Source organism: Kazachstania africana, chromosome 2 (genome assembly GCF_000304475.1).
Source record: "Kazachstania africana CBS 2517 chromosome 2, complete genome".
Taxonomy (NCBI): Eukaryota; Fungi; Ascomycota; class Saccharomycetes; order Saccharomycetales; family Saccharomycetaceae; genus Kazachstania; species Kazachstania africana.
This window is the reverse complement of record NC_018941.1, coordinates 1,029,885-1,048,379: the sequence shown is the minus strand read 5'-3', so window position 1 is coordinate 1,048,379 and position 18,495 is coordinate 1,029,885. Positions and strand designations below refer to the sequence as shown.

The window sequence follows — 18,495 nt, the reverse complement described above, 5'->3', positions numbered from 1 at the left end:
TAATTTAACTTTCAATCATTACTAATTGACGTAGTGACAATACATAGATGAAGACTAACAATTCTTTGATCTTTTTGTTATTATTATTATTATTATTATTCATGGGGGTTCCATTATAGAATTTTACATAAATTTATACCTTGTAATAAAATTTATTGATATAGAATGTTTATAAAGATGAAGGATGTGAAAGGAACAAAAATGAGTAAACTTTGATATTCAGAGGTAAGATTGCTTATTTCTTCTTTTCTAGCTTCAGCTTCAGCCTTTTCTCTGGCTCTCTTTTCTCTGATACCCTTGAATCTCTTTTCAGATCTAGCCATTCTTAAAGTTCTGAAAGCAGATTCACCGTTGTCTTCAACTGCTCTAGTTTCAACATCAGTAGATGGTTGAGCAATTGGGAAAGTGGCAGCAGTAGATAAAACTTGTTCAGCTTCAACGGCCTTACCGTTTCTTGGGAAGACAATGATTCTAGCTAAGTATTCCTTTAATCTTTCAACGTTTAATTCGAAAGTTTCTTGGTTTCTGTTTTGTCTTCTGTGGTCAACGGCAATACCGATAGTTCTAGCGTAAGCAGCGGTCAAACCAGCAGCCTTAACTTCGGCTAAAGTAAAACCTCTACCAGCTCTAACTTTTCTGTTGTATTTGACAGTTGGGGCTCTAACAACTGGTCTTAGTAAATCCAAAGGTCTTGGAGCGATCTTGGCAGCCTTAGCAGCTCTGGCACTTCTTCTAGAAACCTTCTTACCGGCTTGGTCAAAGTGAACCTTGACGCGTTCTTGCCAGTGCTTTCTGAAGTGGTTCTTCAAAAGTGGTAAATTCTTGGAAATAGCTATTTAGAAATTAGAAATTAATAATATAACGTTAGTATTAAAGTTCTCTAAAATTAATGAATTATTCGGATTTGTCAAGATAACTTAGAACGATCATTTTCATCATCTATTTCTTACATTATTTGAGCTCATTTTTTGTATCATAGTTTTATTAATCAATTACATGATAGAAATGTATCGTAACACCAGGCAATTAATACTTCAATACAGTTATGTCATTTATCGTAGTGAAAATTATTACAGTTGATTGCACTTTGGCTTCGCATTCTCAACAAATCCGATCCTATCCACAATATAAAGTAGAAAACATACCCATTCTTACTGTTGTTCCGGTTTAATTCGCCAAATATTCCTATAAGACAAACACAATAAAATCACTACATACATTACATTTTCTACTATTTTGATATTATCAGTACATATGTCCGACTACGTTGTGATACAGAGTCTGTCACATCCCACTCTCACACAGTACAGTATGGCTGCTATTGGGTCTGACGTGCGGTTATCGAGGGCTATCGCGAATTGAAAAAATCCAGCTTGTGCGTTCCGTACGATATTTCACCTTCTATATCATTTTTAGATTTTTTTTTCAGCGTTTTTCCAGCAAAAAATCAAACAGGTCAAATGTGTGGGTGAGAAATTACCTCATTAGAGAGAAAACAGTCAAAGAAGAAATTCATTTTTTTTCCCCCGATGCCCGCAAACATAATTTTGTTGGACTTCTACATCCAGACATTTGATAACATCTGTACATTTTAGAAAGTTGCAGAAGCCCAATAATTAGAAAAATATACAGTATTTTTCATTGGAAAAGTTGCGTCGGTTGTGCTCCTGGTTTGCGTTAATGGAAGGAAGCCGAGTACAGCATGGAATGCCCCTAAGCCCAAAGCTAGGCTGTAGGCTAGACACCAGCCCGGAAGTTACAGCCTAGCCTCTTTACAGTTCCGCTTGGAAGATGGCAATTATTGCCTGGAATGTAGGTGGAATCCAGCCTGGCTTGAGATTCCCATTACGCTGATACCCACTGGGGCTAGTACCAAGGCCTGTTTTTAATATAGTTGAAATTTAACTAGGTAGTAAAAAGTAGCTCTAATAGTGAGGATTAGAATAAATAATATAGCGAAAGAAGGTACAACATGTCTACTGTCCCAAGTGTTCAAGTATGTTGAAATATTTCGATAGATCGAATGAACATATGAAGAAATGGAAAAGCAAAGTAAGAAGCCATTATTTTACGATCTAGGTGTTATTAATTGATTTGAATGAAAATGCAGTATTTAGCATTACCTTCCAGAAATGATTTTACACAAAAATAGAAATATGAAATAACCTATTATCCCACGATCACCAGAATTTTTCATTAACGATTAGAGGATTTTCGTTTCTCAGTTCACTTCAGATTTTGTAACGGCCATCAAGATTACTAACATAATATTGCGTTGTGATAACAATGTTTTTTCTCCACAGACTTTTGGTAAGAAGAAGTCAGCTACTGCTGTTGCTCACGTTAAAGCCGGTAAAGGTTTAATCAAGGTTAACGGTTCTCCAATCACTTTAGTTGAACCAGAAATCTTAAGATTCAAGGTTTACGAACCATTATTATTAGTTGGTTTAGATAAATTCGCTAACATCGACATCAGAGTCAGAGTCACTGGTGGTGGTCACGTTTCTCAAGTTTACGCTATCAGACAAGCCATTGCTAAGGGTTTAGTTGCTTATCACCAAAAATACGTTGATGAACAATCTAAGAACGAACTAAAGAAGGCTTTCACTTCTTACGACAGAACCTTATTAATTGCCGATGCTAGAAGACCAGAACCAAAGAAATTCGGTGGTAGAGGTGCTCGTGCTAGATTCCAAAAGTCTTACCGTTAAGGAAAAAAATCAAGTGGCATTTCATATTTTATGTTATCATATCCATTTGGGTTATTTATTAACTTCCTTTGTTTTTCCTTTAATTATAAAATTCAAAAATGTCTGTTGTAACTAAATAACATCACTTTTAATTTACATATATATACATTGTATAAGCCAATACTAATATTTACGGGTAAAAAATAAAAAAACATTATAATCTAGATCTTTCCAAACCAATATTACTTTTAAGAAAAAGGTGACTAGTTGACTTTTTGCATTTTCTCGTGAGAGCATCTGCCCCTATTGTAGTGTCAGTATAAAAGACATATAATGAATGATACAATGAAAAAAATTACTTAGTTACCAAAAGTTATTAGATTATTAAAAGTTGTTACTCTGATGAGTTTCTACCAAACATTGACACTTTTGTCCAATCTAATGCCACCAATATCTTGTTTCTAAATGACGATAGCATTGTCAAGTATGCGGATTTCCAAAAATAGAAAGTCAATGAACCCGCAGAAGGATAAGTCTTACCAAAGGTCACAACATCCGCAATCGCTTTATCCTGACCGATATAAGCTAAAGCACCTTTATATTTGTATTTGAAATCTGGAATTTCAATTTTTCTGATTTTCTTTTCAAATGCTAATCTTTCGATCTTATGCAGTCTCTTGAAAATATTTGCTAAATATTTACCTTCCTGCGATGCTACTTGTGCAGTTGGGAAAAGACCTGGATGGAATGTACAATCACCTATGGCAAATATTGAATCTTCTGCTCCTAATAATTGCAATTTATCATTTATTAAGAGACCACGCCTAGAATCCTGTTGTTTCAATTTGGACATCAATGATTGACAAATATCTCTTGGGGCGTTCCCCGTTGCCCAAACTAGCACCCCATATGGAATGTGCTCCATATGATCACTATTCTGCTCTTTGATTAAACCTTTCAAATAATTTGAGTCGACTTCCTTAACTATAGTATTTAACTTCAGCTGAATTTTGCCCTTACTGCTTAACAATTCTTCAGCATATTGAATTAATTCTTTATTGAAGCTGGGCAAAATATTTGGAGCAGCTTCTACTAAAGTAATCGAGATGTCATTTTGTAATTCTGGCTGCCATTTGTTGATATCCTGCTGAATATAGTCACTCAGCTCCGCGGCAAATTCCACACCAGTAGGGCCACCGCCTACTACTACAAAGCTTAACAATTTTTTCCTCAATGGATCACCATTCTCTAGAGCACTTGCCAATTCAATATTTTTAAAAATCTTTGATTTAATTTCTTTTGCATCAGAAATTTCTTTCAAAAAGGAAGAGTTTTCAATGACACCTGGGATATTGAAAGTAGTTGGTTTTGAACCGACACCGACGACTAAATAATCATAATCTATTATTTTCCCATCATTTAAAGTTATATTTTTAGAGATTGGATCAATATCTTGTACAGAATTTTCAAAATATTTGACCTCACCTTTACATCTTTTGATCATTGTTCTAACCGGTTCGATGATAGATTTCAATTCAATGGTACCTACTGGAGTGGAAGGTAACAATGGCGTGAATAGGAAGTAATTTCTTGGGGAGATCAGGATGACATTATATAGAGACGTATCTAAATTTTTCAACAATGATACAGATCCCCAACCTGATCCCAAAATGATTAAAGTCTTACGTTTTTGGCCGTTTGCCAAGTTCAATGATTGTGGCGCTTGTTTTCTCGGGTTCGACTCTCTATAAATTTCGTAGGTTAAGTAGCTACCTATAGCTAATGTTGAAAGAAGAGTGAATCTGAATATGGACTTAGTAGTTCTTCTATAGAAAGGCTCTCTTGCAGTTTGCGTCATACCGGTTGATAACCATCTCGAAGACAGTCCGGGGATCGATGACCTAGGGGCTGACAATCTTCGATTTGCATTCAATAGAGGTGCCTTATTTGTAATAAGATATCTACGAAATGTTAAATTGAACATTTTTGTGTCTAGCTTCATTCTCTGAAATGATACTGTTGTTTGTATGAATATGTGATAACAGGGACGAAGAGAGCTATACTGATCAAGTGTATTATATAGGATATACGTTTAAGTCACTGAAGATCATCGAGTAATATATATATATCGACAATAACAACTTTCGAAAAGGACAGGCAAAGAAAGTTAAGTTCGATCGCACATGTAATAATATATCGGTGAAGAGTAATAACATCACCATTCTCGGACGAAGTCTGACTCAATGTTGCTCTTCTCTGATGGTAATGAAAGTGGTGAATAATTCACTCAAATTCTCGCGACAAATCCGAAAAAACGGAGCAAGTTTTCTTTTGGGGGGGTGTCGATTGTCTGGTATTGCTATTATTAACGCATGTAAATGTAAAGTTTTGCAGTGTTTTTTCATTAGCCTCAACTGTGTTGGACAACGTGATTTCCTGCGTCAAATCTTCGAGAGGCCGAACTCCGAAATTTTTGCGGGTTTAATGAGAGAGAGAGAATCGGCCATGTTAACTGCTGCATTTGATTGGCGGATAATCAATATGCGATGGAGTAACTCAAAAACAAACGTACGTGGGCTGTATCAGAGTAATATGAGCAAGCCCATATGCTGTTCGTTGGAAAAGCGTCGGCCAAGCAATACAGTATTATCTAATAATATAACTCACCACACGCACCGGCAGATGGCCTCCAAACAAGATGAAGTGCCTCAGATGTGACAAAATATAGTTATTGAGCGGCGTCTGGAAGGCTTGGTTGATATTTGCTTAAAAAGCTGTTCCGGAGTTCTAGAATTCGTATTAACTTTTCTAATAGTGCTGAGATTGTTGCGTTACAAACGGAGTAAAAATAGATAAATTGAAGATCCGGGTAAAGCGTTGTGTCAGATCTGAGGAAGAATAGTTACCCAGACGCTGGTACGAGTTACTTTTTTTTTTTTTTTTTTTTACCTTTGCTTTCTTTTTTGCAACTATGCGTGCCCATGGTAACGAAAAATATTACACTATAGGACTAGCTTAGACCTGATTTACTGCATTGGGCTCGACGAAATTGGTCAATAATTAGGTTAACGTCGAATATCGAATTTATTGTTTTCATAAGAAATGGCTAGAGGTAATCAAAGAGATTTAGCTAGACAAAAGAACTTGAAGAAGCAACAAGAAGCAGCCAAGAACCAAAAAAAGCAAGGTGATCCAAAAAAGAGAATGGAATCTGATGCTGATATCTTGAGACAAAAGCAAGCCGCCGCTAATGCAAGAAAAGAAGCAGAGGCTTTAGAAAAATTGAAAGCTGAAAAGGCAAGAAAATAATTGATGCATCCCAACGGATTTTTCTGTTCCCAGCTTTTTTCCAACAACTAATGGTATGAAATAAATAGAAAACCAACTAAGTAGCATTATTTCATAGATGTGGAATATTATACATTATATATACTTATGTATGCCCCTAGTTGGTTGGATACTGACCTTAACGTTGTTGTTGAAATACATGTTGGAAATATAAAATTATACTTGGATTGAAAAACTATACATTATCTATATTTACATATAAACGTTAACTTGAAGTACAGGGGAAAATATGTGAGTAAGGGATAGATAAATGGGAAACAAAAGATAATTATTTCCCTCTATCATTTTCTTTTGCTTGTCTTTTATGTTTGATTCATTTAATTGATTTTTGGTGTTAATTAATTTATTCTTCATCTTCTTGAATATGTTCTTTAGCTTCTGCAGCTTTTTCGACATCATATTTGAAATCAAAATAGTTCTTTTCAAAGTGGTGTAAACGGACTAAACCATCTTCACCACCAGATGTGTAAGAAGTACCTTGAGGACTAACAGCAACGTAATTTAATGGACCGAAATGACCTTTAACTCTACCGATTTCTTCCTCGAACACTTTATGATAGATTCTTGCTTCAAATTTACCTTCACTGGCACTGGTGGTAGTAACATCTCTGGCATCTTGACCACCACCTAATATGACGAATTCTTTCAATGGTGTTATACATGCACTGTTTAATGGACAATCAGTTTCGTAAGTTTTTAAAGTTCCTAAAGTTTCACAATCCACTATGAAAGAGTTTGAATCTCTTGATGCAGTAATGAAATAAGTTCTATCTAAGGAAAATTGAATATCGGAGACGTTTGCTTTATGTAAGTCGATGGAATCGATAAATTGGTAATTATTTGTAACGTCATATTTACTAATTTTACCGTCCTTATGGCCTGCAATGATATATTTACCTTCAAATGACCAACCTGCTACGGCAGCTGCATTTAAACCTTCTTGGGTAATAATTTGATGGATTGGTTCTTCAATAAATTCTACAATTTCGTGACTAGATTCATCTCTCTTAACTTGATAGATGTTAATGGAACCTGGATTTCTCATAACGTTATCTAGAATAGCTAAAACGTAGTTACCACATGGTGAAAATTCCACAAATTTTACAGGAACTGGAGATTTCCATGTGTGAACCACTTGACCATTTTCCACGTTCCAGACATTGACACTATAATCAGCACTACCAGTGACACAATACTTAGTGAAGGAGTCTACATCAATGGACCAGATAGTACCTGCGTGACCATCTAACGTACCTAATCTTTCACCGTTATTGGAATACCAAATACTGGCAGAACTATCTTTTGAACATGTGAAAATCAAATCACCTTCTCTGTTATACTTGACTTGCGTTAAAGGACGCTCGTGACCCATTAAAACGATTGGTCTCATCCTTCCTTAGTTTGCTTTTTGGTTATTTGTGGTGTGTGTACAAGTGGCTATAAGCCTGTCTTTCTTTATATCTTATTCAAACTCATTGCTGAGCAAAAAATTTTCCTGTTGGAACAAAAAAGCACTTTTGAAAAATTTTCCAAAGAACAAGAACAACGAAAAAAACAAAAAACAAAAAAACATTGAAGTCACGTGAAATAAAAAGACTTGTACCAGACCTAATATAGGGCTGAGTATAGAGTGATATTCAGTCACGTGGTTTTACACGTGACTGAATATCTCAGTTTCTCTTTTTTTGATATCAAATCTGTGGAGAGCCGACTATTACCTAATTAGGAAAATTAATTACCTTCTTTTCATCAGCGTTTTGAGCGAACTGCCACGTGATTGGGGAGCTTTCTTTTTTTTTTCTGTCCTGCAATTTGAATCTCTTAATTTCAATTTAAGGAAGCAAGAGTTTCCTCTTGCGGTAAAGGAATTTGGTTGACAGATTTTGATGCACCGAATTCAGAATTCCATTATTCCATCGATTTGGATCGAGATAAGTTGAATGGGCAGAATAGCCTGGGCTGATATATACATATATAGTGTAGCTCTGTATGTGGCTTTGAGTATACGGTATTTCCAAGTGATATATGGTATATGTATATATATATAGAGAGAGAGAAACAAAGAGAGAGGGTTGAATTAGGCAGAAAATTATAGAAGTTTGGTCCCCTCCAGAAAAAAAAAATAAATATTGTTGTATTTCGTAACTCATCTTCTCCGTCTGTTATCATTACTCTCTGTTTGCCCCGCCTATCATACCATCCCCTTCTCATATATATGATCATTAATGGCTACACTACTACAAGCTAAAATTAAAGAAACTACCTCTTTCGATAATAGTGTACATAGTATGAAAAGGTACACGAAGTTAAAACCAATTCACGAATCGCCAAATGAAATTAATTCTGACACGTCAATTCAAGAACATCTATTAAACCTTACTTATACAAGTCAATATTCACCAGAATCAACCATTTTAACGACAAATACAATTAAAAGTGATAATATTATAAGTCCAAAAAAGTCAAAATTGAAAGAAATTTGGAATAACTTTTTCGCAAATGTGGGGAACTTATTAGAAAATTTTGAATTGAAATTTTATGAAAACTTCTGGTTATTTGTATTATATTTAAATTTTTGGTTTCCAAAATTAGCTAACCTCATAACGTATGTTGGATTTACTCACTATGAAGTTTTTCCTCTTCCATTATACTAACAATTGCTAATTGTTGTTTTTTATATCGATGACACAAAAAAAAATTTTTTAATTATGAATTGAAATTGTAATATGCTAAACCTTTTTTTTTTTCCTATTATTACCAGGTAAGTTTCCAATAAAATCAAGAAGTAACATATTACAAGAAAGATTCTTTATATGGAACATGCGAATTTAATATTAAATTGTCATCGGTATAAAAATAACTCTTCTCTTATATCAACAGCCAGTTGACGACAACAATATCGTCATTAACCAGCGCAGAAAATTTGGAAAACCAAGATAATCAATTTGTTTTAAAATTGATTAATTTAAAATTAAAATTACGTAAAATTATCGCCAAGATAATTATTAATTTTGAGAGAAAACCATATCAGACTCTTTTCTTACTCTCTCTAACAGTTTCAACTTCATTACCAATATTGATATCACTGATTCTAATAATGGTATCAATTTCAACTTTTTATTTTCTGACATATTTTATCATTTTCATGTCAATAGGTTTCATTGCTTCGCTCTTAATTTTACCATTATTAGGAATATCATTTCTTTTCGCAACAGGTGTCGTTGTATTTGGATTTGTCAGTAATTTAACATTCAAGATGGGTCAATATATCTATTTCAAAACCGATAGAAATTTGAAAAAAATCTTAGATAGAATGGCTTTACAAAGTGGTTCCAAAAATCAAGATCAACAAATTGAGCTACATGACGATGAAAATGGACGTTATACTCAAACCACGTTGAGTGTTCGTGATGAAAATGTAATACATCATTAAAATTATGTCACCAATCAGCCAGCCACCCAGCCAGCCAGCTTTCATCTTCCATTTATTGTGTCGCAAGACCATTTTATTTTATTATTATTTTATTTTATTTTTATTACCCGCTCGTGATATTTATTTTTCAAAGCGCTATCACACACACTCTTTTTTTTTATTCTTTCGAACCGGCAGCAAACAGCGCATTTCAAAATCAAAACGTGTCAAAAAATTGGTCAATTTAAATATGTATATTCATTATTTGTTTTGGTGTATTCTCTTTATTACTCATTTATTCATTTATATACGGTAGAAACTAGCTAAGTAAGCATCAGAAAAAAAAATATTGATTACTCTCCGCTTTTCTTCCTTTCTCCCAACCCCCCTTTAATCCATTTTAATAACTTGATAAATATGAAACTAATAAACTCAATTATCATATTGTTTACACTGTTTTGTTACTCTTTGGCTTCCATATCTATTAAGGACACCAAAATAAGTTTCTCTAAATATTCAGATCTCGAACCCATCAAATTAGGTGATTTTGATTCTAAACATGCCTTAAAGGAATCGGCCCCAATTCTCATTGACAGATTAAATGAAACTATCTCTTTAAGCTTTAAACTGAATCAAGAATCTGCAAATCAATTGGCTCTATTAGTTGGTAACGATAAGACCGAATCTTATATCTCATTAGAACCAAAGAAATCAAAAAAGTCAAATAAAGATAATATTATTATTTTCAGATTAAAAATTAGTAATTTGCCAAATTCATTATTGGAATCTTCGATCTTATCAAATGAAAAGTTATCTTTACATTTAATTATAGCTAATGGTTCAAAAGATAAATTATTCAACAAGATCACTGAATTAGATTTATCAAATATTGTTGGTTACGAGCCAATTGAAAATGAATTTAAATTTAGAAAGGAACTTTCTCATACGTTCCCTGAAGATCACAAGACTGTCGCTCCATTTATTGCACAACTATTCATGCTAGCTACAGTCTTTACCGTACTATGTTTATTCTTCTCATGGTTCAACTTCAACGCTATTTCTTTTGAGAATCTTTCACAAGTCAGCACACTGTACTTTGCCATCTTTATTGGATCAATTGTCTCCACTGAATACGTCTTCACAATGTACTACATCGGTAGCTCAATTTTTACCACTTTACATTATATGTTCTACGTTGCTATAGTTGGTATATTATTTGGTACAAAATTTTTAAGAACCTCTAAATCAATTGTTTAAAATTTCATCCTATATAGAATATTTCATTCAATTTTCCTCCTTTAAATAGTTATTTTCGATAAATCTAAAACCGAGCCATCGTTTCTTATCATTAAGATTATTTGCAGCAATAACTTTCCCTACAATTAATCCCATAGAAACCACATTGTAACTTCTTGAATCTAATGACATCGATAAATTGTCTCCCGTAACCCAAACATGACCTTTGGGGACTCTTATGTATTCATTCGTTGCATTCGGATTATTTTCATTTGAAGGATCAACCAGAATTATATCATCGGGCATTCCAGTAATCCTCTTACAAACTCTTGAATCGCTATCATTTGGTTTCATCAATACCACACAATCACCAATCTTTAAATTCTTCAAAATATGAGGCAGATTCTTATATACATGAACGTAATCATTTTGAGGCGACAGGGTTGGAATCATTGATTCACCCGCAGTCTCAGTGAATTCATAAACATTTCTATGAATCTCATGCAGAAGACAGAAGCATTTCAATCCTGTGGTGAATGTACTTCGTGCTAGCTTAAGGGACATGACATATGTGCCGTTATGAAAGAGCAGGAGTCTGACAATCCTGTTGGTGAAATCTTGGTAGCTCAAGTAAACTAAATAGTATTATCCTTTAATTCAAAAAAATTTAACTTGTAAAAAATCTCGGTAACAGCATAGTGTCATAGATGATAGAGATGTTAATACAAATCTTGTTGAAGGGCGTCCAATCTTCAATATGTATCGCAAATAACTAACAGGAAGGTAGAACATAGCTTCTACTATTAAAAAAGTCAAATAACCCATTGTCAAGAGTTACTTACCATGCAAGAAAAGTCAATTTTTCTAACGTAAATCAGTATATAAATAGGCATCAAATATTGCTATCTGATTATAGTCCTCCTCATGTGGGGAGGCAAGGAGCATCATTCTATTGGTACGTAGTTACAATCTATTGTTAAATTTTGTCTGCTACTGGTACGTCGTCTAGTAGCTACTTTAATATTACAGAACCATTAACCATCCCAGGCTCAGTTCAACAAATCTGTCATTGATATTAAAGGGAAAGCACTTGAATGTATCAAAACGCTTTGGCATAGAAGAGTTTCTCTTGCAAGAATTTTTTTCCATATAGGACAATTTAATATCTTGCTATTGAAATCTAGAAATAATATAGCAATCAAGGAGTTCGCGGTGGCTAAAACGAAAAACAATTCTTACTGCCAGACTTCATAACAGACTTCTCTTGATAAACTTCTTTAATAAGTAGTTATATACACTTTACAACTAGTTATTGGACAGTTTATACTTACTATTGCCCTGATGCTTGCGGGTTTAATAGTTTTAGTCCCGAGGACTTCTCCTGGGGAATAAGAAAATTTTTCATTTTGTATGCATCAGCGTTTGAAAGTGCAAAACATTCAAGCTCATCAGCGGATGTAACCTTCTTATCGCCATTTGTTGGGTAAAGCATTGGCTTTATCAATATCCAACATCTATGGAGATTTTCACGTGTCAAATTGGTTGGAAGACTGGCCACAGTTATCCACTTGAACACTTCTTTGCTGCTAATAATTCTTTCCTTGTGATAAACTGATTTTCCACTCGTCTTTGCTTTTCCAATTGAATCCCTGCATTGAAAAGAATTATTATGATCATATATTACATATCATCTATTTAGTTGCAATGGATTATTCTAGAAACCATTGCGCGTATTTACTAATTTACAACTGTTCTGCATTTGGCGCATTTGTACCTGTCCTAGAACTTGCTTATGCACAATACAATAACGTCTTGCAAGCTTAATTGGCAGTAGCTAGATCGTAAGTGCAGTTCCGTGGAACTGTCTACAAGATGCTCTTCATATAAGCCTTTTTTACCTTGTCTGCATTCGATATTCTAATATCAGAGAACGGAATAGAATGTTGTTCTGAAGGTGTTGTAGTTTCAGCAAAAAAAATATGAAAAAAGGATAGCAAGGATATAAAAGAGGCAATAATTGACAGACTCAAAATTACAATCTTGAAACCAGTTTCAAATCAATCATACTCGAAATGGCTTCATCAGAAACTATGACCACGCAAAGATCTGTCACATTCGTAAACTACACAACCCCAGCTTCCATTACCACTAAAGAAATCAACCTAGACAAATGTTATAGTGACGATGAAATTGTAATCAATCTCAAGGCTGCTGCTTTAAACCCTATCGACTTCATCGTTCACGGACTTTGCTTTCCTTATATTACTCGAAATGATCTGAAAACTTACTCTAGAGACTATGCCGGTGTCATTGTTCGGAGGGGTGCCAACGTTGACCCTAAATGGCAGATCGGAGATCGAGTTAATGGTATGTTTGGCCATATTTTCGGCCCACATGGTACCCTCTCCGACTACTTAGTGATGGATCCAACTAAACAAGCCGCTATTGCACATATTGATAATAGTATAGATTTTGAGACTGCCGCTTCATGGCCCTTAGTTTTCGGTTCTGCTTACGCCGTTCTTTTCCATAGGAAACAAAAATGGACTGAAAATTCAAAAATTCTTGTCATCGGTGCATCTACTTCAGTCTCTAATTGTCTAGCTCAAATTGCAAAGAATCATTTAAAGGTCGGTACTGTTGTTGGCATTTGTAATCAGAATTCCATCGAACGTAACAAAGAATTCGGTTTCGATTATCTTCTACCTTATAATGACGATGAAGGTAACGATGTCACTGTTAAAAATGTTCAACAATTCATCGAAGAGAAATTAAACGGTGAAAAATTCGATCTTATTTTTGATTCCGTTGGCAATAGTCAATTTTTCCCTATTATGGACCAGGTTTTGAAGCCAAAAAATACCAATTCTTACTTTATTACTGTTGCTGGTGATGCAAAGTATAACTATAAAAAGCCGGGATTGTTAGATTCTTTTGCAGCATTGAAAGCACCATTCAGAGCCTTAAATCCCTTCAGAAAATTCAATTATGCTTTCCCCTTCGTAAAGAAAGAAGCTAATTATATGGAACTAGGAAATAGGATGCTCGAGAAGGGAACATTCAAACCTCAAATTGATTCTGTGTATTCGTTCAACGAATTTGATAAGGCAATTGAGAGATTGAAGTCCAATAGAGCAAAGGGCAAAGTCGTCGTTAAAATCGACTGATTTGCCTTCAATTGTTTTCATGTACGATAAAACATGACTAATAATTACCTTTTGAGCAATGTAGTATTCTTATTTTTTTATGTACACACGATTAATTTATAATTTCCAACTTCATCATTTAATCGTAGAAACTCTGTAGGGGTGACATGACCAAAGACCCTTATAGAACGTAATGATGAACCTATTCATTTTACAGACCCGTAATTTAGGAATAAGATGGCTTAATCCTTTGGCTTTGAACCTCAAAGTTGAATTTTGCAATATCTGGAAATTCTATTGTCGAGAGAAATTACGGTGCACTTGAAGCACAATTACACAGCAGTAAAAGTATTTAACTATATACAATGAATGGGCATGCAACGTTAGCACGTAATATAGAAAGAAAAAGTGCAAGAGAGCTAGGAGGTTCCATTACTCTATCGTCCTATCGGTTACTAACAGCCGACATTCCCTAGGCTAGTAAATATTCCATTGCGAATTAACTTTTAACCCTCTTCACAAATCAACAGTTCTATCTAGCCTATATATCGACTATTTAGTCACCAGTGCATACCATGCTCTACAGATTCTTGTTTGTTTGGTCGGTGCTTAACTATGAGAAAGTCACGATGACATCGAAGATTACTACCCGGTTACAAGCTTTAATGTTAAAAAAAAAAATAATTTTTCTGGATATAGAGATCAAACTCATAAATAAAGACATTCAAAGATTATCACATTGAAAAAGGACTACTAGTCGACCATATTTTGCTATATATATTCGTGCCACATTACATTTACAGTTATGAATAGCAACAGTAGTACCGGAAGATTTACAAATGTGTCTGTCTTAACGCAGCAGCAACCATCACAACAGCAAACACAACAACAAAATAATGTTCCTTCATTTCATCCACAGATATCAGCACCACAATATAATGGATTCCAAAGTGGATTAGGCCAAAGTACTATTAACCAGACTCAAAAGGATCCCTCTTGGTTCAACAACCCAAGAAAGAGAGTTATTCCACAAAATATCATCAAGCGGTCATCAACGAGGCAGTCTTCCTCTAATAATCAATCTCAATCAGCTGATCCTAATTCTAACATGAGTACCGAATCTGGCTTCAATAGTCTTACTTTTGGCTCCAAGAAAGCAGTGCCAACTAGTACCGTGTTTGGTTCATCACAAAATCTCAAATCTTTAAATTCAGATAATATATTAGGTGATGCTACAGAGGCACCTCCTATGGTTTCAATACATGATTGGAAACGTGAAGATGAATTTGGTTCAATGCCAATTCTTTCGGCTCATGTGGATTCAAATGTAACATTTAATAGACAACAAGAAGATTTTGTAAAATCTACCAATTCGTTACCCATTACTCAAAACGCTTCAAGTACAAACTTAAACATTTTCGATAAAAGTATTTTTGGCACTAAAGAAAGTTCAAATACTCTTTCGGGCACTGGAATAAATGGTTCAGATAAAGGAGTGACGGCTAACAACCGTACTGTTGCAACGAACAGCGTTAAAAGTACCTCTACAATTGACCGCAACAACAACAATGCAGTTGAAGAAGTTGCCGTCATTGTATTTGGCTACCCTGAGTCTATTTCTAATATGATCATAACACATTTTTCACACTTCGGTAATATTTTAGAAGATTTTGAAGTTTTAAGAAGTGCATCTGGAATCAATGTGGCAAGTATAAAAAATCAACAACTAAATAAGAAAAATTCTACTACAAATGACAATAAAAAGTATCCAATCTTTACAGGTGATGGCTGGGTCAAATTAACTTACGATTCTCAAGCTTCTGCCTTAAGAGCATTGCAAGATAACGGTACTATTCAAGGTGGCTCTTTAATCGGATGTGTCCCTTATGCAAAGGCTACTGTCGAACAGTTAGCTTCTTGTAAAATTGAAAAAAATGATAACATTGGTGAAAACAACCTAAGTTCTAGTAATGGCATCACAACCAGTACTTTGGGCGATTTCCCAAATGATAAAACAGGTCATATTTTTAGTGAGATTGATTCCAATCAAAATAGAGTAACGGTGACATCCCAACAACAACCACAACAAAATGCTCTTTATTCAGCCTTTAGATTAAACATCAAGGACGGCAAATCGTTATTCGTTCACAACACCAATCCCAGTAGTCATAATTTCCTTCAAAGTCTAGAGAGCAAAATGAGACAACAAGAAGAAAATTCAAATAAACAAGACAAAAATGGTATATTGCATACTGTGAATAACTGGTTATTTGGTTGGAATAATCTATAATTTTTGAACTGTGTCATATAAAAATGTACATAATCATATAATTCGTAATACATATCATTGTGTAAACGTGAAAGAAGGTTATAAATTTATACTCCATTTGCTTCCAATAAATATCTGAAAGGAGATTTCGTCATCTTTAGACTCATCAATTTCAAGAAGGAGCCCCACTGATTGCTTAGCACCTATTTCAATGTTAGAAATTGTTAATCCATAGGTATGAAAATGTTCATCATTATAGAGACTGTTGTGGGTTTCTGTATCGAATATATTACACCTTACAGATATATTATGGTATTTTGGGGTTCCATTTAAGGGCTTGACTCTAATAAAATAACTATTAATCTTTTGGCATTTCCAATAAATTTTTGCTCTTACCTTTTTTGGGGCAAACGTCACAGTTTTACAAGTTTGATAGGGAAGTCCCCCATATTCCATATAAATTTCATGCACTTCAATATTTTCTGCGGGGAAATCCTGCACATACGCCAATAATTTACAGAGACCATGGCTCCCTTCATTATATTTTGAACATATGACCTTATATTTTTGGTTGGTAGTGACTGGAACTTTTAATTTATTATATTTGCCCTTCATATACCGGTTGTCAAAAAGAATTGGCTTAGACAAATCGTCGTCGTTCAAGTGGAAAAGTTGTAAATTAAGCAGATCCGAACTATTGTTTGATAATAGCTGTAAATTTAGCAACACCTCTCTATTGGAATCATGCTTGATTTCGAGAGAATACGTAGGATTTAAGTAGTAATCAAGTGAAGAAATTCGGCGATTTTTGATATTTTCATCGGTCTCTACAGAAATTTGCTTCACTGCTTCAAAACTAGATAACTTCGTGGTACGAACGGCCGATGTTATTGAAAATGTATGGACAGTAAATGAATTACTTATACTTGAGTGGCAAAAGAGATTAACGTGTTCATTCGGTAAAAGATCAATTTTTTTCAATTGGAGCCCAATATCCAGGGCACTATCAGAGGGTGCATATGATTCTTCAAACATGTCCCCTGAAATTATGTTTAAATATGATACGTTTTTAAAATCAGCATGACATCTAACATGTGACTCTAGCAACAACCAAACAGTTTCTTTATTTTTGGTCTCATTCATCACTTTTAGAATAGGCTTGTCAAATACGCAATCAAATGCATTACACTTACCGGTACTATAATAAATGTTTAATTTGTTATGAAACCTAAAAAGTTTCGTCCAGCCCCAATTTATATATAACTGTGAAAAATTTCTCAACACATTCTCATAATTCAGCTGTAAATTGAGATTAGAATCCAATGGATCACACAGTTGAAATGACTTCGAAGCTTCGTTAATATTTATAAGAGGATAGTCATGATTTGTTCTTAGAGACTTATCTACAAAACTACCCTTCCCACCTGTCCCGAGTGCTATCAAACAAAATCCACTGTTATGGTACCGGGAAATGGTACTGAAACTGTAGCAATCCAGAGAACATACTTCCGGCAAAAACCCTGTCAATCTATAAGTATCAATTGCTACATTCGATCCGCGAGCATCATATGAACCAAATAGCACCTGTAAATATGACAGCTCGATAACTTTGTCGACTAAACAATTGCTTCGCAGAGAAAGTTGCTCTCCAGAAGCTGTCGTGGGAATTAAGGACGTATCGACTGTAACTAGTCTATTTGAGACACCATTAAAGGATAAATTCACATGATAGAGTGTCTGAGATACCCTTTTGACAGAAGGCAACAGCAAGGCGGCCTGCTTGATGTTTATCAGAGAAGCAATCAAAGAACAATCGGGAATATCTCGACATTGTTCCATTGAGTCCCGCTCGAAAGCACTATCTTGTAATGCCGTTCTTTGTGTATACTTTATTACCTGCTCTGGAGACAGGTCAATTGGGCTTTCGTCCCATGCTATGGGGGTTGCTTCGTTTACAGATATGGGAGGATAGAACCTGTTACCTACTTTGGAAGTAACCCAAGCGAGCTTTATCTTGTTGTCAGCACTCTTAATTTCCTTATTAAGATTTAATACCGCTTGGATAAACTCAACGTCATTACTCGTCGATGCCTTTTCATTCAGAACTGACAGTCGCATTTTATACTCGTCGGAACTGCCCAAATAAAATGCCTTCCAGAGCTCTTGTAATTCTTGCCATTTATCCATTCTACCAGCCCTATAAACTTACTCCAAATCATTCGCTTCTGAATGAGAATTGAAGAGACGTTTTCTACCGATTGGAACAAAGTAGCTTTTTCGATGCAGAGGTAAGTTTTCTTTGTTTGAAAATTTAAGGAAGTGTAATTAATGGCATCAAATGTTCATACTATAGGTGAAATATAAAAACACCTCTAGCAATTGAGCTTTCTTGAT

General features: G+C 34.6%; 13 protein-coding genes across 13 annotated transcripts; 8 read left to right on the top strand and 5 right to left on the bottom strand.

Moving 5' to 3' along the window:
• Window positions 1-152: 152 nt before the first annotated feature.
• On the bottom strand, window positions 153-1,149 carry RPL13B (60S ribosomal protein eL13; the record flags this gene model as incomplete). Its single annotated transcript, XM_003955890.1, has 2 exons — window positions 153-832; window positions 1,146-1,149. 2 exons carry the CDS (start codon window positions 1,147-1,149, stop codon window positions 153-155), a joined length of 684 nt encoding a protein of 227 aa, XP_003955939.1.
• Window positions 1,150-1,972: 823 nt separating this feature from the next.
• Window positions 1,973-2,711, top strand: RPS16A (40S ribosomal protein uS9; the record flags this gene model as incomplete). The annotated part of the gene is made up of 2 exons (XM_003955889.1): window positions 1,973-1,996; window positions 2,304-2,711. The coding sequence occupies 2 exons, from the start codon at window positions 1,973-1,975 to the stop codon at window positions 2,709-2,711; spliced, it is 432 nt and encodes a 143-aa protein (XP_003955938.1).
• Window positions 2,712-3,084: 373 nt separating this feature from the next.
• On the bottom strand, window positions 3,085-4,674 carry NDE1 (NADH-ubiquinone reductase (H(+)-translocating) NDE1; the record flags this gene model as incomplete). The annotated part of the gene is made up of 1 exon (XM_003955888.1): window positions 3,085-4,674. One exon carries the CDS (start codon window positions 4,672-4,674, stop codon window positions 3,085-3,087), a length of 1,590 nt encoding a protein of 529 aa, XP_003955937.1.
• Window positions 4,675-4,949: 275 nt separating this feature from the next.
• Window positions 4,950-5,408, top strand: KAFR0B05050 (uncharacterized protein; the record flags this gene model as incomplete). The annotated part of the gene is made up of 1 exon (XM_003955887.1): window positions 4,950-5,408. One exon carries the CDS (start codon window positions 4,950-4,952, stop codon window positions 5,406-5,408), a length of 459 nt encoding a protein of 152 aa, XP_003955936.1.
• A 384-nt stretch (window positions 5,409-5,792) lies between these two features.
• Window positions 5,793-5,999, top strand: KAFR0B05040 (uncharacterized protein; the record flags this gene model as incomplete). The annotated part of the gene is made up of 1 exon (XM_003955886.1): window positions 5,793-5,999. One exon carries the CDS (start codon window positions 5,793-5,795, stop codon window positions 5,997-5,999), a length of 207 nt encoding a protein of 68 aa, XP_003955935.1.
• Window positions 6,000-6,381: 382 nt separating this feature from the next.
• On the bottom strand, window positions 6,382-7,428 carry TIF34 (translation initiation factor eIF3 subunit i; the record flags this gene model as incomplete). Its single annotated transcript, XM_003955885.1, has 1 exon — window positions 6,382-7,428. One exon carries the CDS (start codon window positions 7,426-7,428, stop codon window positions 6,382-6,384), a length of 1,047 nt encoding a protein of 348 aa, XP_003955934.1.
• Window positions 7,429-8,263: 835 nt separating this feature from the next.
• KAFR0B05020 (uncharacterized protein) lies at window positions 8,264-8,692 on the top strand (the record flags this gene model as incomplete). The annotated part of the gene is made up of 1 exon (XM_003955884.1): window positions 8,264-8,692. The coding sequence occupies one exon, from the start codon at window positions 8,264-8,266 to the stop codon at window positions 8,690-8,692; it is 429 nt and encodes a 142-aa protein (XP_003955933.1).
• Window positions 8,693-9,135: 443 nt separating this feature from the next.
• On the top strand, window positions 9,136-9,471 carry KAFR0B05010 (uncharacterized protein; the record flags this gene model as incomplete). The annotated part of the gene is made up of 1 exon (XM_003955883.1): window positions 9,136-9,471. One exon carries the CDS (start codon window positions 9,136-9,138, stop codon window positions 9,469-9,471), a length of 336 nt encoding a protein of 111 aa, XP_003955932.1.
• A 396-nt stretch (window positions 9,472-9,867) lies between these two features.
• Window positions 9,868-10,707, top strand: SWP1 (dolichyl-diphosphooligosaccharide-protein glycotransferase; the record flags this gene model as incomplete). Its single annotated transcript, XM_003955882.1, has 1 exon — window positions 9,868-10,707. One exon carries the CDS (start codon window positions 9,868-9,870, stop codon window positions 10,705-10,707), a length of 840 nt encoding a protein of 279 aa, XP_003955931.1.
• A 27-nt stretch (window positions 10,708-10,734) lies between these two features.
• On the bottom strand, window positions 10,735-11,250 carry IMP1 (endopeptidase catalytic subunit IMP1; the record flags this gene model as incomplete). The annotated part of the gene is made up of 1 exon (XM_003955881.1): window positions 10,735-11,250. One exon carries the CDS (start codon window positions 11,248-11,250, stop codon window positions 10,735-10,737), a length of 516 nt encoding a protein of 171 aa, XP_003955930.1.
• Window positions 11,251-12,758: 1,508 nt separating this feature from the next.
• Window positions 12,759-13,853, top strand: YIM1 (Yim1p; the record flags this gene model as incomplete). The annotated part of the gene is made up of 1 exon (XM_003955880.1): window positions 12,759-13,853. The coding sequence occupies one exon, from the start codon at window positions 12,759-12,761 to the stop codon at window positions 13,851-13,853; it is 1,095 nt and encodes a 364-aa protein (XP_003955929.1).
• Window positions 13,854-14,637: 784 nt separating this feature from the next.
• NUP53 (FG-nucleoporin NUP53) lies at window positions 14,638-16,122 on the top strand (the record flags this gene model as incomplete). The annotated part of the gene is made up of 1 exon (XM_003955879.1): window positions 14,638-16,122. One exon carries the CDS (start codon window positions 14,638-14,640, stop codon window positions 16,120-16,122), a length of 1,485 nt encoding a protein of 494 aa, XP_003955928.1.
• Window positions 16,123-16,200: 78 nt separating this feature from the next.
• Window positions 16,201-18,288, bottom strand: RIM13 (Rim13p; the record flags this gene model as incomplete). The annotated part of the gene is made up of 1 exon (XM_003955878.1): window positions 16,201-18,288. One exon carries the CDS (start codon window positions 18,286-18,288, stop codon window positions 16,201-16,203), a length of 2,088 nt encoding a protein of 695 aa, XP_003955927.1.
• Window positions 18,289-18,495: the final 207 nt, after the last annotated feature.